The sequence below is a fragment of the Lynx rufus genome, unplaced genomic scaffold (genome assembly GCF_022079265.1).
Source record: "Lynx rufus isolate CCGP_SWC_20201006 ecotype Redwood Valley unplaced genomic scaffold, mLynRuf1.p SCAF_4, whole genome shotgun sequence".
In the NCBI taxonomy this organism is placed as follows: Eukaryota; Metazoa; Chordata; class Mammalia; order Carnivora; family Felidae; genus Lynx; species Lynx rufus.
This window is the reverse complement of record NW_025814856.1, coordinates 116,151,082-116,173,325: the sequence shown is the minus strand read 5'-3', so window position 1 is coordinate 116,173,325 and position 22,244 is coordinate 116,151,082. Positions and strand designations below refer to the sequence as shown.

General features: G+C 41.1%; 2 protein-coding genes across 2 annotated transcripts in view; one reads left to right on the top strand and one right to left on the bottom strand.

Annotated features, from left to right (window-relative positions):
- The window catches only part of IGF2BP3 (insulin like growth factor 2 mRNA binding protein 3), a 152,216-nt gene extending 144,987 nt beyond the window's left edge, over window positions 1-7,229 (top strand). Inside the window, exons 12-15 of the mRNA XM_047095908.1 lie at window positions 706-780; window positions 3,721-3,852; window positions 4,522-4,635; window positions 4,914-7,229. Coding sequence (XP_046951864.1) covers window positions 706-780; window positions 3,721-3,852; window positions 4,522-4,635; window positions 4,914-5,012 — 420 coding nt within the window. The 3' untranslated portion in view covers window positions 5,013-7,229. The remainder of the gene's footprint in view (window positions 1-705; window positions 781-3,720; window positions 3,853-4,521; window positions 4,636-4,913) is intronic.
- A 230-nt stretch (window positions 7,230-7,459) lies between these two features.
- MALSU1 (mitochondrial assembly of ribosomal large subunit 1) lies at window positions 7,460-17,733 on the bottom strand. The gene is made up of 4 exons (XM_047095909.1): window positions 17,446-17,733; window positions 15,545-15,723; window positions 9,458-9,539; window positions 7,460-8,024 (listed from the first exon to the last, which is right to left on the bottom strand). The coding sequence occupies exons 1-4, from the start codon at window positions 17,699-17,701 to the stop codon at window positions 7,843-7,845; spliced, it is 699 nt and encodes a 232-aa protein (XP_046951865.1). The 5' UTR covers window positions 17,702-17,733; the 3' UTR covers window positions 7,460-7,842.
- Window positions 17,734-22,244: the final 4,511 nt, after the last annotated feature.

Below are 22,244 nucleotides of genomic sequence, written 5' to 3'. Positions count from 1 at the left end.
TCTTCTTTTAGAACAACTCCTACCAGCTGGGTCCCCAAATCCTAGAACTCTGGAAGAATGCTCATTTCCTCTCCTTTCAACATTTCCCCCAGCTCAGGCTGTTTGTGTGATTTCATATATTCTGCAAAAATATTAAAGTCATTTACTTTGCTTCTGCCAAATTAATGTTAATTTTGTATGTTACTCTAATGAGCATATTCTTCAGGGCAATTTACCAATTGTCTTAGATTTGTGAACATATCAACTTCTTGCAAATACTGAAAGCCTGGGGGTTCTGATGCATGTGGGCCAAAGACCACATTTTGAGCACCACTGTTTTAGTGTATAGGAAGGAACATGGGTAGTGGAGACAGATCCGGCTCTCTCCAGCTGTATTAGCTATGAGATTATGGATGGGCCACGTAACTGAACTTGTTCAGCCTTCACTTTGCCCTCTGTAGAGGCAGCACCTCATTACTATCTAGTGAGGATTAGCTGAGGTTAGGGGTGGACATTTATATCCAGGCTAGTCATGGTGTTAAGTGCATAGTTGACCACAGTAGCCATAACCAGTGAACCCAGATTAATCACTGCCGCTCTACACTTTCTTCTACAAGACTTTAATTCTACATTTCAAGAAGTCCTACACAGATGTCAGGCTGGTTTGTGTAATGATATTACAGTGTCACCTGAAAGTGTCATTTCCCCTTGTTATGTCTGTTACAGATTGCTCCAGCTGAAGCACCAGATGCTAAAGTGAGGATGGTGATTATCACCGGGCCACCAGAGGCTCAGTTCAAGGTATGTGCTCTACTGTGTGCACAGGTAACAAATGAATGGATTCGAAGAATGTTAATGCTTTCTTTTCAGGAACTCCATAACCTGGCTTCTCCCTTAAATATATCTAAAACTCAGTAGAAGGAATCTCCCAATGGAAATTTCTAAGACTTAGAACCCAAATTTAATTTTCAAAAATCAACCAGACTTTGTTTTAATTTTGAGAATTTTATAATGGTTGCTGGGTTTACTATCTCCCAAGGGAGAATGTGCTCAGTGCCTTGTTACTATATGAAGGTGAGACTTTTAAGACTGAAATTTACAAACCTGTGTGGTTAATATGCCTCAGAAAACTTACCCCAAATTTTTCATCTTGTTCTTGAAAGACCTTAACTTTTAATATAAATGCCCTCCTTTTCTTGTTACCCTTGGGTTAATTCTGAGCCCTTGTTCATAGTCTAACCACAAATCACTCTAATCCTTCCAGTTTTAGAAGTAAAAATCATAGGAACTCTTGTGGCATTTGTCCTGATGTGAACCATTGCTCATATTTATTCGAGTTTGGGGCCGTTGCAGCTGGAATGCCCCTCCCTGCATACTGAGAGTTGATGAAGAGCAGAGACTGGCCAGCTGGGCTGCTGGTTCAAATCCCAGCTCTGTTATTTGCCTTTGTATGACCTTGGGCAAGTTAACTTTGACTGGCTAGTTACTTAGCTATAAAATAGGGATTAGAATACCCAAAAGGTTGAAACAAGATTGTAAAGTGTAGAGAATATATCCAGTGCTTAGACTATCACATAATATGAATATGCTGGTGGTAATGTTCAGCACTCAGGGTGAATCAGACTAAGACTCTGCCAAATTCTCAATACTTTGGAGTACATGATTTCTCCCATAAAACTTAGTACAAATGTTGTAAAAGCGACTACTGAATTACAATGTAACTATTTTATCCCAAACCCATGTCTTCTTCTTAGCACCTAGTAGTAGCTGTGTAACAGGACAACTCTTCAACCTTAAGCCTTAGTTCCCTCACTTCTAACATGTGGCTAGTAACAATGTCTATCTCTCCCTAACTCCCCACTTTTAAATTGTCACTTTCTTTGACCTCTCCGCTGTGGGACATTTTCCACAAAAAATCCAAAGCTTTTTTCACTTCCTTTACAGGAAGAACAGGAAACAAAAAGGAGGTGCTTTGAGATGTGGGTGCAGTTGGCTAGGCTCAAACTCAGGTGAAGACATTTCCTCCCTCACACCAGCCTTCTGGTCCAGGCAGTTCAAGTCCTAACTCACAAATGTTACAAACTGCTTCGTATCCTGAACCTACAGGATCAGTCACCTTTGGTTGGAAATCTTAAAAGATAAATGTAAACATCAGTTCTTGCATGTTTCTTCTTGGTGCTGAGCTGTTACTTCTTTATAAGTGGGACTACTGTCTTGTTATTCCTATGATTGTATGCTGGGAAATTCAGTCTGTTTCCTTCCATCCTTCAGTGCCCATGTGGTATAATCATCTTAAATGGAACAGTTAAAAACTGTAATGCTTAAATATCATTTATGTGATCAATGATAATTACAAATGAATTATTTTAGACATCTAAGGAGTGGTAAACTTCCTAACCCATATTTTTTCTTAAGAATTCAAAAACTTTTGTTTTGAAAGAGGCATATATATCCCTATGTCGTTCGACTATGTTAATACCTATTATCTGTGGCCTGAGACTTTTGAGAATGAATGAAATATAGGGTACCAAGATGAATTCTGTTTGTTCTGTAATACCCTGTAATGAGTTTATCATTTCTGCAAAAGTGAAAATGTGTTGGGTACTTTTGTTTTGATTTGCCCTGGTAGCCTGTCAAGTTAAACCAACTCTGACTTCTTTATCCTTTGGTATATACTAGAGCAAATTAATGGTTGTACGTAATAGGAGTTTTGTGGTTTTTTTAAATGTTTATTTATTGATGTTTTGAGAGAGCCTGTGTGCACAAACGGGGGAGGGGCCGAGGGAGACTCCCAAGCAGTTCCGCACTGCCAGCACAGTGCTTGACACAGGGCTTGATCTCATGAATTGTGAGATCATGACCTGAAGCGAAATCAAGAATTGGATGCTTAACTGACTGAGCCACCCACACACCCCTATAGGAGAAGTTTCTTAGGTATAGTGTCTAGATATGCAGTAGGTATCAGGATGTGTTGACTATAAATATCTGAAGTGTGTGTTAACTTGATTTTGTAGCCTTATTACAAAAAGTAGAAGCCACATGGGTAAGATAAAGAAACGTGTTTAAATAAAAAAAATACCTTTTCAGCAGGTATGAGCCTGCCACAGTTCACTCTGTAGTTTTCCCCATCTCTTATACTCAAGTAATATGCAATTACTTTCTTCCCTCCAGTAGGAGAGTTTTTTACCTTTTAGTTGGCTAGTTTAGTAGGATAGGAGGGCAAATGGCCTTTTGCCCACAGAAATGATTTAATTTTACTTAGGCTGACTACTTTTTATTTTTTGATGTTTATTTGAGGGCAGGTGGGGGGGGCGGGGGAGTGGGGCAGAGAGAAAGGGAGACAGAGAATCTGAAGCAGGCTCCAGGCTCTGAGCTGTCAGCACAGAGCCCCATGTGGGGCTTAAAACTCTTGGACTGTGAGATCATGACCTGAGCTGAAGTCGGATGCTCAACTGACTGAGCCACCCAGGAGCCCCTAGGTAGGCTGACTACTAATTGCCTTTAACTCTTTTTGTTCAAAGAATAAACCATATTCTTTATTCATTCAGTTGCCACCTCTGTGGTGCGTGGTTGTTAATGTGAACCTTCCTAAGTTTGCCTCTTAGGCCATCTGCAACAGTCTATTAAATGCAGATGTGTCCCTGCAAAGGGGGCTATTCCAGTGGATATGAGCCGTCTTAAAAGTTAATAGACCTTTTTTCCTACATGAATGACACTGATAGGATATGTTCTCATCTGTAGGCTCAGGGAAGAATTTATGGAAAAATTAAAGAAGAAAACTTTGTTAGTCCTAAAGAAGAGGTGAAACTTGAAGCTCATATCAGAGTGCCATCCTTTGCTGCTGGCAGAGTTATTGGAAAAGGAGGCAAAACGGCAAGTACTTCAGCAAAACCTGTGCAGTGGTATGAAAGGGAAAGCGTTGAAAGGTACTTAGGAGTTCCAAGTCCCTGAATTTTGGCTAATTAATAAAAAGCAGGATCATCTGGGCCAAGGTTTGGAGAAGACTGCCTTTTGTCCTTCCTGAGTGTTGGTATCCGCTACTAGTGAAAAGTAACGCCCCTTGAGACCACTCTGTGTGAGAGGGCTAACGTAGTAGGGGCAGTTGGCAGTTTTCAGCTGATGGAATGTCAGCTATTTTTGCACGCTTTATGGAAAGAATTTTTTTTTAAATTTCATCTACCTTTACATATTACTATAACAAGCAAATGGTTTCCAGTTTCTCTAACACCTGTAACGTCTAAGTTGTTTTCAAAGCTGTTTATAATTTTGAAGTAATTGGGAGTATACAATTGGGAATCAGACTTTCAGGGTTTGAATCTGGTTCTGCCATTCACTTGTTTAACTGGTCAATTTCCTTGGCTAAGTCTTAGTTTAATCATCTTGAAATGGGCATAATACTGATAACCTGATAGAATTATTGGTGGATTAGAAGAAATTTGTAAAGCCACAGTTTAGTGTTTGGCACATAGTAAGTGCTCAGCAAATGGTAATTTTTTTTTTTAATAACCTTGATTTAATAAGATCTGTATTTATCTTTTCCAGGTGAATGAGCTCCAGAATTTGTCAAGTGCAGAAGTAGTTGTCCCTCGTGACCAGACACCTGATGAGAATGACCAAGTAGTTGTCAAGATAACTGGTCACTTCTATGCTTGCCAGGCAAGTGGGCTCTCATGTGATAAACAAGCTGTTTTGCTTCTTTGACAAACGGAAGCAGTCTTCCCCCTGGATGTGCCCTCACCACATATAAATATTTAAAGTCATTTGGTGCTAAACATGCTAATCCCTTTTTAGCAGGTGATTTCAGAGACTCTACTAGCAAACTAAACTAGTACGGATCTTTAATCTACAAATCTGAAGTTGTTGAAACGGAAGGGTAAAATAAATTTTAGTAACTTTTGATCGGGTAGAAATTTCAAAGCTTTCTCCTTTCGCAGGTTGCCCAGAGAAAAATTCAGGAAATTTTGACTCAGGTAAAGCAGCATCAACAGCAGAAAGCTCTGCAAAGTGGACCACCTCAGTCAAGACGGAAATAAAGGCTCAGGAAACAGCCCATCACAGAGGCAGATGCCAAACCAAAGACAGATTGCTTAACCAACAGACGGGCGCTGAACCCCTAATATCCAGAATTACATGCACAAGTTTTTACCTAGCCAGTTGTTTCTGAGGACCAGGCAACTTTTGAACTCCTGTCTCTGTGAGAATGTATACTTTATGCTCTCTGAAATGTATGACACCCAGCTTTAAAAAAAAAATAAATAAAAAATAAAAAAAAATAAGGGGGGAGGGAGGGAAAGAGAGGAGCTCTGCACTTCCCTTTTGTTGTATTCTCAGTGTAACAAATATTCTAATTTTTCTTAATATACCCCCTGATGCCAGAAATTGGCTTAATGATGCATTCACTAAATTCATAAAATATAGATTGCTCCCAAATCCAATTTGTTAAAATTGGATCAGAATAGAGTTATTACGGGAACTTAAGTGTTAAGCTATTAGCATAGAAAAAACGTTCTCAGTTGTATTTGTACCTAACACTAACACGAATAACCTAAGGGAAGTGCTGAATGGTGTTGGCAGGGGTATTAAATGTGCATTTTTACTCAACTACCTCAGGTATTCAGTGATGCAATGGAAGCAAAATTGTTTTTGTTTTTGGAGAATTTTATATACTTTATAAAGAAAAAGCCCAACAGTTTTTTAAAAAAAAACTTAAAATTTAATTAGCTGACAGGAAAATAACTGAGAAAAATTTTACTCCTGACTGGTGACAGTAAAGCTGGAAAATTAATTTCAGGTTTTTTTTGAGGCTTTTGACATCATTAGTTGGAAAATCCAATAAACGTTCAGTGATATGGAGCAGTGCCTATATTTGGAGAGCAGCAATACCATTTAATTTTTCGTTTATGGTAGGGAACGTTTTTGATGGTACTAACAGAGCAAAGTGGTTGCAGGAGGTTTTGGAACGGCTAGTTTAAATGGCTTCAGGAGACTCCGGTTATTTGTTTGGCTCTGTGATTAAATGCAGAAAAATGCTTTGTGCTTGAGACTATCACTACCTAAAGGAAGCGTGTCAGTCAAGAGATGCAGCCCGTGGACCATGAACTGACTGGCAAAAAGTAAGTTTCAGCTTGTCTTACGGGGTGCTTAGTTTGCCAACACATGTCAGACCAGTTGGTCTAGGGTTGGAGCAGGCCCCAAAAGGATTGCTTTGTGAAGACCAATGGGGCACTCAGATGGTGTGACAGTGTTTAAAGGCAATGCACAGGCTCCATCTCCGTGGGCCGGGCACTGTCATGAGCCTCGCTAAGCTATTTCGAGGATTTTTAAACAATGATAAATCAAGAAAAATGTAAGGCCACCTAAAATATTATGTACAATACAGCAGGATTTCTGTGTTCTCTGCAACCACTTATTTGAAAATAAGTCAGAAAGTGGAGGATACCAGAAATCTTTTTGAAATATAATTTGACTATGAGGACACATTTGACCTTTGATATTTGATACTGAACTCACGTGCCCATTCCTTAACTTGATGGCAAAACCCGGTATGTACAATTATGTGGGTGTGGGTGGTCTCCAAGGCCATTCTGCTCTCAGAATTGTGTTGCTTTTGTTCATTAAATGATCAGTCATTATATTACACTGATCTGAAGGGCATATATATAACCTTTTAGAAAATGGCCTCATTTCTATTTCAAGATGAATTTCTACAAACTAGGTAAGTTTTTCTGAAGATCACTGTTAACAATTAGACATTTTGAAAATGACTTGAAATGTTTTCCTAAATGTTTCCAGAAAACCAGTTTATTTTGTAGTTTTAGCCAAAAAGTGCCCTTTGTCACACGATTCATATAGCATTCATAATGTTTTCATACAATTAATTGCAAAAATTAAAATCAGACTGGCTTTCTGGTTGGATTTCAGGTGAGATGTGGTTAGGCCAGAGCTCTTCCTCAGTGTTTGATTTTTCCCATATTTGTTGTTGTTGTGTGTGTGTGTGTGTGTGTGTGTACACACACACAGATAGGTGCTGCATTTATATCTGCTGGTTTAAAATTTTGTCATATTTCACTTCTAGCCTTTTAGTGTGGCAAATCATGTTTTACTTTTAATTAAGCAATGGTAATGGAGTATCTAATTCTGTAATTGAGTTTTGTACTCACCGCACATGGATCATTCCTCATCTGTAATGTGCCCCAAATGCAGCTTCATTTTCCAGATACCTTGATGCAGAATAAAGTTTTTCATCATTAGGTGCAGCTTGGTGTATGGTATCTTTTATTTCTGGTTTTTCAAATAAACATGAATGTTCAAATTTGGTCAAACTATAAACAGATTTTTAGTAATACTACGTCAGTCTCAAGCCAAGTACCAATATCAAGTGGTACATTATTTTCTACATTCCATAGTACTTACTTTGGATCTTTATAATATTGGTACATATGAACTAAAAACTGTAGGTTTTAAGTAACAACACCAATGGGGCGGTTATGTGTTTTCTGCTTTATTAAAAAAAAAAAAACCAAAACCTGGCTATTCCATTCTACCAAGTAAGATTTACACTTACACAAAATTAAACTGTGAACAGAGAACACAGAGGCCGGGGCCAGTGTTAGCTCCCAGAAATCCTGCTGGGATCTCAGGAATAAAAACAATATATTAAAATTTTAATTTGAACGTATTGATTCTTGGTGTGAGGATTAGCTCACTTACCTACAATTTCCACATTCATTTAGCATGAGTGCCCATAAATAAGACTTGTTTTGACAACAACCTGACCAAGTAGGTGGGGTTTCATTCAGTTACATTTTTAAGTGACTCAATCCAAATCTGATAATGACTAAAGCAGTTCATATCATTTTATTCTCATCTGAACTCCACTGGAGTCAGGGATGAAGTGTCCTCTTCTATTCCAAGAATGAAGTCTTCGGGTAATGTCTCAGGTGCTATCTGAGCTAACTGGTCATCATAAGAACGTAGGGTCCATAATTTCTCTAATTCATAGGTCTCTCTGGTTTCTGGAAGCATCAAATGAATCACCATGCTGCCTATCAATCAAGGACAGATAAGAATTAAGACGAAGAAGCAGTTCATTTGTTTTTATTCTTGTGCTCTCACCCACCTCTATGATAGAATAGTGGTTTTCAAAGTACGGGCCCTAGATTAGCATTAGCTGAGAACTTGCCCGAAATGCAAATTCTGGATGCCATCCCAACAAAAATAGCATAGAAATGATGCTGTGCTTTTCTCCGTGCATCATACAGGAGGTACATGATATCGATACATAACATTACTAGTGATGTTAATTAACTTCATCCTAGTAATTAAAGGTGGGCTAGTGGAAGACAATTCTCCATGGGTGTCACATTTCTGCACATCCTGTGAGCAAAACACAGACTGCCTTTTGTTCTAGAAGGTCTTTTAAGGATGACTGTGCAGTGAATAGTGTCACAAAAACATACCATCTCCCTCTAGAGCAAAGGACAGGCTTGCTTACAGCAGTGGATCTCAAAGACCTTTCAGATTTTCACAGTTGGGGCTGGAGAGAAGGGAGACTAATAAACATCCTACAATGCACAGGGTATATGTCCCTACTCCCACTTGAATCACCTGGTCCAAAATGTTATGAAGGACAAAGCTGAGAAACCCTGGCTTAATGACCTTGGCAGAAAAAATGTCTTCCATCACAGCAAATGGCGGGTCTGTTTCTTGCCCATCATAAAAGATGTAGCTACCCTAACCTACGGGTTCCTCTCTCAGAACATTGTCTGCAGATGTCATCTGGCCCTATGCTGCTCTCTCTATAGACATGGCCTCAGGGAACCTGCCCACCCCCCCCCCCCCCGACACCCACCAAAAAAAAAACCAAAAAAAACTACTGGCTGTTACTGTGATGAGTAATAAAATCATCCGTCCTTCATCTCTAACCCAGGACTAGCCTGGAGTTTCACCAATTCCCATGAAACTGGGCCGCTAACTTGTTAGTTAAGAATAAGAATCTCAGACCCTTCATAATTCTTGACAGTGTTTTTCCCTTTGTAATTAAGTATCTTAGGGGGAAATACTTTGAAACTATGTATATATTAATACCCAAATTTGTTAGGTCTTTTCAAAATTCCAGTCCTCTGTTCTTGTCCTTCTCAGTACCTGGAATGCCCTTTAACTTGACCTCATCTGAGTCATCCTGGGCCAAGATATGTACTCCCCAAGCCTTCTACTACCACTAAGGGATCTCTCCCATCTCTGCCATGTTATCTGCTCAGTTCTCCACTGTCTGACCTGCATGACTAGTTAGAGACACATCACATTAGGTGAGAATTTTACATTCGAATAAGACCACCTGGGTTATAATTAAAACTTAATATAAACCTCAAAAATTTTTACATGAAAAGCACAATCTGATACCCTTTTGCAAGTGAACACAGTTCCAGATTAGGACAAAACCAAATATTTACCTGTAAAATATGTCAAAATAACTTACCAAAGTCCACACACAGCCAGTCATCAGTGTCCTTCCCTTCAATCTTAACATGAGGTTTGCTTTTACATTTCAAGTATTTGTACTGAAAAAAGCCAGATTACATATTAAAGAGGAAGTCTCTGTTCTCACCAAGGATGGTCTGTTGGCATAATTTTCTTGATCTTAATTTTGGAACTAGCTTACTCATTCCTCTTAACTATACTCCATAATAAATAACTTGAGGAAACTTTCTCCCCTTACACCCCACCTACCACCTATACCTCTCTACTGAATCCTCCTGCCCAAACCCTTCTGAGAGGGCCATCATACTCATCCACCAAGGTGATGCCTCATCTCTGAGGCAGAGAGACCCAAGATCACTCAACATCTAGTCCTCACCTATATCCACCACCTAAATGACAATGTTAATTGGATTTTACCATCCCATGTCTCTATTCCCAACAGGTCTTATGAATGGTCTAAAACAACAGATATACTAATATCAGACAAAATAGACTTTAAATCAAAAACTATTACAAGAGACAAGAATATTATATGATAATAAAGGGTCATATAACCCAGAGAATATATTACAAACATGTGCCAAAAACCAGAATTCCTAAACATATGGAAACAAACATGGACAGAACTGAAGGGAGAAACAGATGACAACACAATAATATAGACTTAATACTCCATTTTCAGTAATGGATTTAAAAAACAGACAAGATCAATAAACAAGTAGATGACTTAACACTAGAGACTAACTGGACCTAACAGACATTAAAGACCATTCCACCCAACAACAGAATACACATTTTTCTAAAGGGCACACATAACATTCTCCAGGACAGATCCTATGTTAGGCCACCAAACAAGTCTCAATAAATTTAAAAAGACTTAAATCACACACAGTATATTTTCTGATCACAATGAAATAAAACTAGAAATCAACAGAAGGAAAACTAGAAAAGCCACAAAAACAATGAGTCAAGAAATCACAAGGGAAATTAGAAAAGCTCTTGAAACAAATGAGATTAAAAACACATCAAAACTTAATGGGATGCAGTGAAAGCAGTGTTAAGAGGGAAATTTATAGCTAAATGCTTCCATGAAAAAAAAAGTTCCCAAATCAACAACCTAAATTTACACCTTAAAGAACTAGGAAATGAAGAAAAAATTAAACTTGAAGCTAGCAGAGGGAAGGAAACAATGTTAAGAGAAAACTAAAATTGACAAAAATTCATGAAACCAAGATTTGGGCCTTGAAAAAAATAGACAAAATTATTTAACAAATCTTTAGCTAGAGTAAGAAAAGAACAGAAGACCCAAATAACTAAAATCAGAGCAAGGGGACATTACTAAGAAGTAAAAGGGATTATGAGTACTATGAACAATTATATACCAGCAAATTGGATAATCTAGACAAAATAGACAAATTCCTAAAAACATAGAACTAAGACTGAACTGAGTTTGAATCACTAATTGAAAACCTCCAAACATTATTATATCTCAATTAAAAAAAAAAAAAAAAAGCTTGGTGGGAATGGGAATGCAAGCTAGTGCAGCCACTCTGGAAAACAGCAAAAAATTAAAACTAGAACTACCCTACAATCCAGCAATTGCACTACTAGGTATTTATCCAAGGGATACAGGTGTGCTGTTTCGAAGGGACACATGCACCCCCATGTTTATAGCAGCACTATCAACAATAGCCAAAGTATGGAAAGAGCCCAAAGTCCATCGATGGATGAATGGATAAAGAAGACGTGGTATATATATACAGTGGAGTATTACTCAGCAATCAAAAAGAATGAAATCTTGCCATTCACAACTACGTGGATGAAACTAGAGGGTATTATGCTAAGTGAAATTAGAGAAAAACAAATACCATATGACTTCACTCATATGAGGACTTTAAGAGACAAAACGATGAACATAAGGGAAGGGAAACAAAAAAATATATAAAAATAGGGAGGGGGACAAAACATAAGAAACTCATAAATATGGAGAACACACAGGGTTACTGGAAGGAGTGTGGGAGGGGGGATGGGCTAAATGGGTAAGGGGCACTAAGGAATCTACTCCTGAAATCACTGTTGCACTATATGCTAACTAATTTGGATGTAAATTAAGAAAAAAAAATTTTTTTTAATTAAAAAAAAAAAAAAAAAAGCTCCGGGGGTGGGGGTGGGGGCGGCAAAGAGGGAAAAAAATCTCCCAACAAAGAAAAGCCCTGGACCAGATTGTTTCACTGGTGAATTCTACCAAATATGTAAACAAAAGCTAACACAAATTCTTCTCAGACTCTTTCAAAATACTAAAGAAGGAACACTTCCTACCATTACCTTGAAACCAAGGCCAAAGACACTACAAACTATGGATCATTATCCTTGATGAATACTGATGCAAAAATCCTCAATGAAATATTAGCAAGCCAAATTTCAACAGCATATTACATGAATTATACACCATGACTGAATGAGATTTATTCCTGTAACGTAAGGATGGTTCCACATGAAAATCAATCAATACAATAGAGCACATTAACAAAATGAAAAAAGCCACAGGATCATCTCAAATTTATGCAGAAAAGCATTTGACAAAATTCAACACCCTTTCATGATAAAAATATTCAACTAACTAAGAATAAAAGAAACTATCTCAAGATAATAAAGGCCATGTATGATAAGGTCACAGCTATTATCCTACTCAATGGTGAAAGAATGAAAGTTTGTCCTCTAAGATAAGGAACATGATAAGAATGCCCACTTTGGCCACTTCTATTCAACACAGTGCTGGAAGTTCTGGCCAGAGAAATTAGAGCAAGTTGGGGGGGGGTACCCAAATTGGGAAGAAAATAATAAAATTATCACAGTTTACAGACAACATGACTTAAATGTATAAAACCCTAAAGATTCCGCATAAAAAAAACCTGTTCGAATAAATGAATTCAGCAAAGAAATAGAAAATAGAAAATTCCACCCTAAAATGTATATGTATAAAAGGACCCCAAAAAGCCAAAAACAGTCTTGAAAAGGAAGAACACATTTGGAGCTCTCAACTTACTGATTTCAAAACGAACTACAAAGCTGCAGTAATCAAAACAGTGAGCAAGACAGACTTACAGAATGAAAAAAAGAGCCCATATAGTCAGTCAAATGATTTTCAACAAGGGTGCCAAGTCTGTTCAATAGGAAAAAGGCGGTCTTTTCAACAAACAGTGCTGGGAAAACTAGATATCTACATGCAAGAGAACAAAGTGGGACCCTTACTTTATACCATCTACAAAAACTGACTCAAAATGGATCTAAGATTTAAACAAATGACCCACATTTCAGGCTTAAATATAGGAAAGCCTTCACAAACAGTGGAAAGGCTTCATGACAGATGATAGATACATGACACTGAATTTGGCGATTCTTTCTTGGATAGGACACCGAAGGCACAGGCACAAAAACAGATAAACTGGACCTTATCAAAATTAAAAACTTGGGGCACCTGGGTGGCTCAGTCGGTTGGGTGTCTGACTTTGGCTCAAGTCATGATCTAGCAGTCTGTGGGTTTGAGCTGTGCTGACAGCTCAGAGCCTGGAGACTGCTTCGGATTCTGTGTCTCCCTCTCTCTGCTCTTCTGCCGCTCATGCTCTGTCTCTCTTTCTTTCCCTCAAAAAATAAATAAACATTAAAAAAAAAATTAAAACCTTGGGGGTGCCTGGGTGGCTCAGTCGGTTAAGCATCTGACTTCAGCTCAGGTCATAATCTCACGGTTTGGGAGTTCAAGCCCTGCGTCGGGGTCTGTGCCAACAGCTCAGAGCCTGGAGCCTGCTTCGGATTCTGTGTCTCCTCTCTCTGCCCGCCCCTCACCCCTCCATGCTCATGCCCTGTCTCTCTCTTTCAATAATAGATAAATGTTAAAAAAAATTTTTAAAAGCAAAAACTTGTGTGCATCAAAGGACACTATCAACAGTAACAAGGCAACCTACAGAATGGGAGAAAATATTTGCAAATCACATATTTGCTTTGGGATTAATATCCAGAATATATACACAACTACAACTTGACAACAGCAGCAACAACAACAAACTCAACCTGATTAAACCATAGGCAAAAGACTTGATTAGGCATTTTTCCAAAGATATACAGATGGCCAATAACACGTGAGAGGATGTTCAACATCACTAATTGTTAAAGGAATCCACATCAAAATCACAAAGTGCTGCCACTTCTCACCCACTAGGATTACTATGATCAACAGCCCAGAAAATAAGAAATACCAGCAAAGATATGGAGAAATTGGAACCCTTGTGCACTGTTGGTGGGAATGTAAAGTGGTGTGGCCACTATGGAAAAGATCATGGTGGTTCCTCAAAAAATTAATAGCAGAATTACCATGACCCAGTAATTCCACTTCTGATATTAAAAGCAGAGACATGAACATTCTACACTCCTGTTTACAGCAGCATCGTTGTCTCCCAAAGGTGGAAGCAACCCAAATGAAACTCGAGGGATGAATAGATAAAATGTGATATACGCATCCAATAAGATAAAAAGCCTTAAAAAGAAGAAATTATGAGACATGCCACAACATGGATGAACCTTGAAAACATGCTAAGTGAAATAAGCCAGTCCTGAGAGGACAACCAGGGTATGATTCCACTCACATGAGGTACCTAGAGTAGCTGAATTCATAGAGACAGAAAGCAGAACGGTGGCGGCCAGGGTATGGAGGGAATGGGAAATCACTGTTTCATGCGTACAAAGCTTCGGTCCCGCAAGATGAAGAACCTTCTGGCGATGGATGGTGGTAACGACTGCACAATGATGTGAATGTAACTGATGCCACTTAACTGTACACCTAAAAAATGGTTAAAATGGAAAACCTCTCGTTCTTCTTAGATCTCTCAGTCCAACAGTCACTTCCAAGTCTTCATCTTACTCCGTCCCACTATTACACGGGACAGAGACCCTGGGACTGTCTTAAAACTCTTCTCCATGCTGTCTTGGTTCCCTCTCTGTCTCTCCAACTACTACTTTTTTGGAATCTTCCTTTGCTTTGCCATATTGCATCAAAGGTCCCCCTCTTATTTTGCCACCCTAGCTACTGTTTGGGTCTTAACTGTCCCCTCTATGACGAGTTTTCAACAAGGTCAGAGAGGTTATGTTCTCCTGTAGAGTGTTATCAGAATCGGCTAAAGGCCTCCAAGTACATTTTCTTCCTCATTTCTGATGCCTATCCGGTCCAGTTAGAAAATGAACTGCCTGGGGCGCCTGGGTGATTCAGTCGGTTAAGGGTCCAACTCTTGATTTTGGCTCAGTCATGATCTCACGGTTTTGTGAGTTTGCACCCTGTGTCGGGCTCTGCACAATGGTTGCTCAGAGCCTGCTTGGGATTCTCTCTCTCCCCCTCTCTCTGCCGCTCCCCTACTGTGCTCTCTCTGAATCAATCAATAAGAAGGGCATTCCCCTTCCTCAACTAGGCCTGTGAATCTGGAGGGTAAGGACTAAATCTTTTTCATTTTTATCTTCCCAGTACCCAGCATAGTACTTGGAAACTCTGGATACATTCAAACATTTAAATTAAACTACAGGCCGGCAAGGTCCAACAGAACTTTTGTGCAATTATGGAAACGTTTTATAGTTGTGCTGCACAGTATGGTAGCCATTAGCCACAAGTGGTCACTGAACACCTGAAATATGGCTAATATAAGTGAAGAAGTGAATTTTTAATTTTAAATTATAATTAGCCACAATGGCTAGTGGCTACCACGATGCACAGTGCTGCTCTAGAAATCCCCCTGGGTCATCTAGCCTGCCTCAAATTATTTATTTTTATTTTCATTTTTATGTTTTTATTTGTACTTTTTATTCATTTGTTCATTCATCACTCATTTATGACCACAAGAGACAGGGATCAGAAACACCCTGATCCATTTATCCCCATAACTTTCACTATCAAAAACATAAAACAAGCATGCAAATTCTGAGAATTTGGGCTTCTTATATGATCTCATATGGCTTTCCTTTTTTTAAGTGTTACTCCTCAACATGATGCACTGGCACTATTCCGTTAAGTCAATGACTCCAAAGAGGAAAGAAAGCATCCTACCATTTTCACAATGTAGTAGGCCATGGCATGCAAGTGTCGGGTAGATGTTCCACTAGCAATCACAAAGTAATCTGTGTATTTCAATTCTGGAGGAACCTTGATCACGCAAATGTCTCTTGCATTCTCTTGCCTCAGAAGTGAAACCAGCATATCGATGTCAAACTTGGGGCCAGTATGATCTGAAATGCACAAAGATTCACTTGTGTCACGTGGCCAAGGAGACGACACTACATGCATGGAGACACAGCAGCTAACAATGAAACTGCTCCTCTATGAGGGTGTTTAGATCTAAAGTGTTTTGAAAGACAGCAGGGCCCAGACCTCCTGGAAACTAAACCTGTGGTTTCACACAGCACCGCTCAACTTTCATGGGAAGAGTGCTCCGGTTACACAGAGCCACCATACATCCTTTGCTGTCACCGTTTGCAATAAAACCATACATCCACCACAAATGACTTTCTGTTCACTAATACTTGAGGAAATGAGCGATACACCTCAAACATACACAGAACTACAATTGTGAGCTGGAGGAGCTCTTAGGTAGTATGTGGTCCACAACCTTCACTTGAGAGATGAAGAAAACTAGCCCTGGTAGAATTAGTGCACCAGCCCAAGCCATGGCATCCAAGTGTCAGGCAGAAGTTCCACTACCAATCACAAAGTAATCTGTATATTTCAACTCTGGAGGAACTTTGATCACGCAAATGTCTCTTGCATTTTGAAAGAGTTAAAACTTTAAGAGTGATTTTCATTTTGAATCCTCAAGTTTTTCTTAGAAAGGCCTTTGGGTTATGCAGCAACTGTTATCTGTGCAGACTTAACTTTTTTTCTGTACAGATGTGCATATTTTCTGTTCTTTACCTTGGAGTATTAGAACATGTAAATTTAGGGGCGCCTGGGTGGCTCAGTCGGTTAAGCGGCCGACTTCGGCTCAGGTCATGATTTCGCGGTCAGTGAGTTCGAGCCCCGCGTCGGGCTCTCGGCTGACAGCTCAGAGCCTGGAGCCTGTTTCGGATTGTGTGTCTCCCTCTCTCTGCCCCTCCCCTGTTCATGCTCTGTCTCTCTCTGTCTCAAAAATAAATAAGCGTTAAAAAAAAAAAAGAACTTGTAAATTTATTGCTTTCTCTTACATTCCAAAGCTGATTCCCAAGAATCCAGTATCTAAGTCCACTAAGACCTCTCCCTCTCACACCCTAACTTTTCACAGACGTACTCTATTTACAACCACTCAAATTTCTAAAAACTTGCGATAATTAGAGGACTTCTATTGGCTCCGTCTCCTGTTAGAGATTCTTTTTTTTTTTTAATTTTTTTTTTCAACGTTTATTTATTTTTGGGACAGAGAGAGACAGAGCATGAACGGGGGAGGGGCAGAGAGAGAGGGAGACACAGAATGGGAAACAGGCTCCAGGCTCTGAGCCATCAGCCCAGAGCCTGACGCGGGGCTCGAACTCACGGACCGCGAGATCGCGACCTGGCTGAAGTCGGACGCCCAACCGACTGCGCCACCCAGGCGCCCCTCCTGTTAGCGATTCTTATGCACCTCTTAGACCCCAGCCCCTTGCTCTTCCTCAAAATCCTTACTCCCTAACACTTCCGGGAAGTCCAATTCTCGGGAACCCTAAGAAGAGTGTGAGGGGAGCTGAGGATGGTGAGATTGTGATGCCAAAGGTACGGTGCGGCCTTTCGGACGCCTGGGGTTTTGGAGACGTCAGTTCATCTCCTGGCCTGTTAAACACACAGTTGGCGCCAACACCTGTGAAAACCCTTCCAGCTCTAGAGCAGTAGGAGTTTTGTGACTCCAAGAGAAATGCATAAACGGGGGAACTCAGAGCCTCCTCGCTGGGACCCGACTCCCGGCTGCCCGGAAGGGTCGCCGCCGCCCTCCTCCAAGCCCGTACCTGCTGTGCTTGACTCCGGCTGCCCCTCACCGGCTGCCCCCTGAGCCCGCTCCTCCAGGCCGGGTCCGCCGTGCAGGCCGCGCGCGTGATCGGGAGTCAGGCAGGCCCGGTCGAGCGCCTGTCCCGCCTTATGCCACCCCGCGGCCAGCAGCCCAAGCCGGGGCCCCGCGCCCGCCGCAGGCCCAGCTCCCGGGGAAAGGGCCCTGCACCACAGCAGCGACCCGAGTCGCCGCGCCACAAGCCCGCCAGAGCCCATCGCTGTAGCCCAGCGACGATTCACCGGGCGGGCCTTAATGGAGCCCGAGTGGGTTCTTCGGCTTTCGATTGGCTAGGCCAATGCGCGAAGGCCTGGAAAATTGACGTAAGGAGAGTGGGCGGGACCAGGACCCAAATACGGGGGTCATGGGCGGAGTCTGAAGGCCAGTGGGGACGCTGATGACCCGGAAGGGATTGTTGGGATTAGGTTTTGTAGGAGTCTAAGGACAATTTGACTGCCCACCCTTGCTGTGACCTTCGTCATAGTGCATTGCACCACGTTGTCCCCCCCCCTTTTTTTTTTAAAGTCCATCTTCCTTCACTGCAATGTAAACAGCATGAAGGCAGAAAGTTTTGTTTTTTGTTTTGAACTCTTGTCTCCACAAAGCCTGGAACAGGCTGAATGTTTAGAAGATGCTGCTGTTGATGGATGGAAGCAGAAAAATGTTTACTTTTAGCCCAAAAGGCTGACTATGGCCTGTACAGTTCTGATAAGGATGAAATGCTTACTAGTTGCTACATTCTTTTTTTTTTTTTTTTAATTTTTTTTTCAACGTTTATTTATTTTTGGGACAGAGAGAGACAGAGCATGAACGGGGGAGGGGCAGAGAGAGAGGGAGACACAGAATCTGAAACAGGCTCCAGGCTCCGAGCCATCAGCCCAGAGCCTGACGCGGGGCTCGAACTCACGGACCGCGAGATCATGACCTGGCTGAAGTCGGACGCTTAACCGACTGCGCCACCCAGGCGCCCCAACTAGTTGCTACATTCTTAAAGGGTCTCATGACTGCCTGTACCTCTCACCCATGGTTAATATCTGGCTGAATTATAAGTAGCAGAGAAATCTTATGAAAGTAATTTTATGAGTGAAAGTTCAAAGAAGACATTTATGATCTAATATTCCCTGTACATCCCCTTCCCCACCTCCAGCACTAAGCATATAACCACCAGTTTCATACAGCAAAAATGAGGCTCTTTCTGCCCAAGAGTCCTGTCCCCATGCTACTTAAATAGACTTAATAAGGTGCACTGTAAAACATTTCAAGAATTCTTTCTTGACCATTGTGCTAGACAATTACACTAGAATTAGGACATAAAACGTCTATTACCAAGAAAATTATCAAGATTCCCTAGCAAATTTGAAATCTCATGAGGAAAATCTGTTATTCTGGGCTCAGGTGGGATGGGAAGCAGAGGTGTAAAGGACCGTTTGGAAAACATTCTTAGCAGATCCGCCCTTCATGTACACTCCCCATATTGTAGTGTTTAGTACAACGGCCTGTACTGTGGTGCCCACCTCTGTGAGAACAAGGAGTGCTGAGGCCCAGTTATAGTATTAAACCATAGGATTTGAGAGCTAAAAGAGACCTAGGGAGGAAAAACTACTTGTGCATAGCAAGCACTGCAGAGCCTGAAGTGGGGTCCAAACCCATGAACAATGAGATCATGACCTGAGCCGAAACCAAGGGTCAGATACTTAATTGACTGAGCCACCCAGGCACCACCCAAAGGTTTTTTTTTGTTTGTTTGTTTTGGTTTTAATTTAACTTCTTGTCTTCGTTCTCACTTCCTCAGTCTGAGCCCCCCATTAGCTCTTGTCTAATTACCAAGACGGCCTCCTACCTAGCTCTCCTATCACCAATCCATCTCTACTTTTTCCATTCTTCATGATGCCATGCTGTCTACTAGAATTATCTTAGCCTCATCTGCTACCTGCTGTTTTCCAAGAATACCATAAAACATTTCAATGCTGAGCTTTGCACATGCTATTCCATTGTTTAGCGTGCCCTTCCTCCACCTTTTCACATGACGAACTCAGACTCACTCTGTAGGACATACCTCAAACATTTAGGTGTAGCCCCCACTCTCTCAGATGGTCCATCATGTGAGAAGCCACCGGCAGTGCTCTGGGATGCCCTAAACCACAGGGTCAGTGCTTCATCTTATGGCAGTCCTTGATGCCCACTTCCGACTGGATTCCCTGTCCTTACAGCAGGAAGATCATGCCAGGCAAACCAACACACAAAACATCTGAGAAAGCATGCAACACAGACTTGTGCTTCATGGGGACTTTGGGGAAAAAAGATAGTGCCTTATCCCTACATTTATAAAATAGTGAGTCCATAGTGCTCCTATTCTCTTTAAAAGGATTTGCTCCCCCTTCCGATTAGGAGGTTTACAAACAGGAGGACAAAACAATTAAAAAAAATTTTTTTTAACGTTTACTTATTATTAAGAGACAGAGAGAGAGAGCACGAGCATGGGAGGGGCAGAGAGAGGAGTAGACACAGAATCCGAAGCAGGCTCCAGGCTCCGAGCTGTCAGCACAGAGCCCAACGCGGGGCTTGAACTCGCGAACCGTGATATCATGACCTAAGCTGAAGTCAGATGCTCAACCGACTGAGCCACCCAGGCACCCAGACAAAACAATTTTTAAATAGAAATACATAAACTTAGAGTAGCTATAACTAATGGGATTTGTAAGAGAGGTAATTTTAATCCTAGCCCTTCTCTCTGCATGGTCTCCTGAGGGCAGGATTAGTACAAAGAAAGTGGAAATCTGGGGGAAAGGATGACACTTAAATGAGGCAGGAATATTCACCCACAACTGCTCAGCGATGAAATGAACTGCCCTATGAGTTCAGGAAGGACAGCTGAGTCTGGAAAGTAGTGGTCCCAACTTTTTAAATTTTAATAAACTTTTGTTTGAAAAATTGTGGCTCTTTGAATACATGCATGACAAAAAGCTGCTATGAGCTAAGCAACATTTTTTAACTAAAATCATATTGAATTCCAATTAGCATCCAATTGGAATTGAATTCCAATTAACATCATTTGCTATGGGAAACATGTTTATTCTGTCCGAAGACAATGTTTGATCCATATGTGGATTTGAGGATCCTTTGCAACCAACAGGAGGCTCATGGTTTACAGATTAGGAAACAAAGATGTGTAAGAAATTAACGCATAGAATCAGCAAAGGTTGGACTTGATAAACTTCTCAGTCCCCAAACTATATGAATTCAATCATTAACTTTTTTTTTCAAGTATGCTTCACACCCAGCATAGAGCCCGATGGGGGCCTTGAGCTCACGACCCTGAGATCAAGACACGAGCTGAGATCGAGGGTCAGTTATTTAACCAACTGAGACACCCAGGTGCCCCTCAATCATTAATTTATTAAACAATTATATGTCAGATGTGATGTTAAGTGCCCCATGTGTGTGTACATCAGGGAAGCTTGCTCAGGCTTTCTCTAGTTTAGCCCCTGGGCCCTGCTTTGTCCCAACTTGCTCTGTTCTTCTTTCCTCTCTATTCTCTTTGAAGCAGGTCCCTGAGACCCCTCAGGTGTTGTCGCCCCAAGTAGCACCCTCACCCTCTCCAGCCACTGAGACTAACTGCAGAGGACATCCCTGTGACTGCTGCTTCCCACTGTCCTAACTTCCCACGAAGCCTCAGGAAACAAGTTTGGGAGCCTTTTGACTGTGGCAAACAGGGCAAACAGGAGGCTCCTGAATCAACACCCGAAGGATGTTATTAGGGTCTATAATCTTAGGAAGTCCTTTTAGTCATGGGCTCTGGTTAATTTATAATTCCTGAATCCCTCAGTAAGCTGCTTTAACCCTCTGTTCTCAGCACCTCAAAGGTAGAGATTACCAAGCCGTCATCCCCTTCTGATTCTGCCTTTTAGAAGCAACCACAGAATGAAAACAAAATCCAAGCCTAACAGCAGATAGCCCTGTTCTCAAGTGGGGGCATTTTGTATTTCTGTGGGCCCCGCTAATGGCTAATATCCCCCCCCAAGTCTTTACCTCAGGTAGGAAGGAAAATCTGTGAAAAAAAACTTGTGTTAACTAACATTAAGGACACAGAGCTGACAAATATTGCCTATGAAATCATAGATTATGAGAAACTGCTGTTTGGAATTCTTTTTTTTTTTTTTTAAGTATTTATTTATCTTTGAGAGAGTGTGACAAGGGGAGGGGCAGAGAGAGAGGGAGACAGAGGATCTGAAGCAGGCTCCACGACAGCAGAGAGCTCGATGCGGGGCTCGAACTCACAAACCATGAGATCATGACCTGAGCTGATCATGACCTCACGCTTGCTTGAAGCATCAGAGGCACATGGGTCATTTCACACTGAGAAGCAGTTTTGATAACTCTCTCTCCATCCCCGGTACAACACTTTAGATAAAGGGGTTTCAGACACAACTCTCCACATTTATCTCAACTTTACATTTCTCGGGAGCAAGCCCCCTGAGTCTGCATCTCAGCTCTGCTGGTAATGAAACTGTGACATCCCTAATGGAACCTAAAACAACATTACTAACAGGACATGGTTTCTCCCCAGACCCCACGACCCTTCTGAGTAATTGAACTGCAGATCCATGGACTTTCTCTGGTGGCATTCAATAATGATTCAGAAGCTCTGTGGCCCTTTTGACCCAAAAGGTAAATCAAAGTTTCACCCCCCACGAACAATACCTTGGGCTGTTTTCTTTTTGCCAAAACCCAATTTCTGACTGGACTCTGATTTTTTCTGTT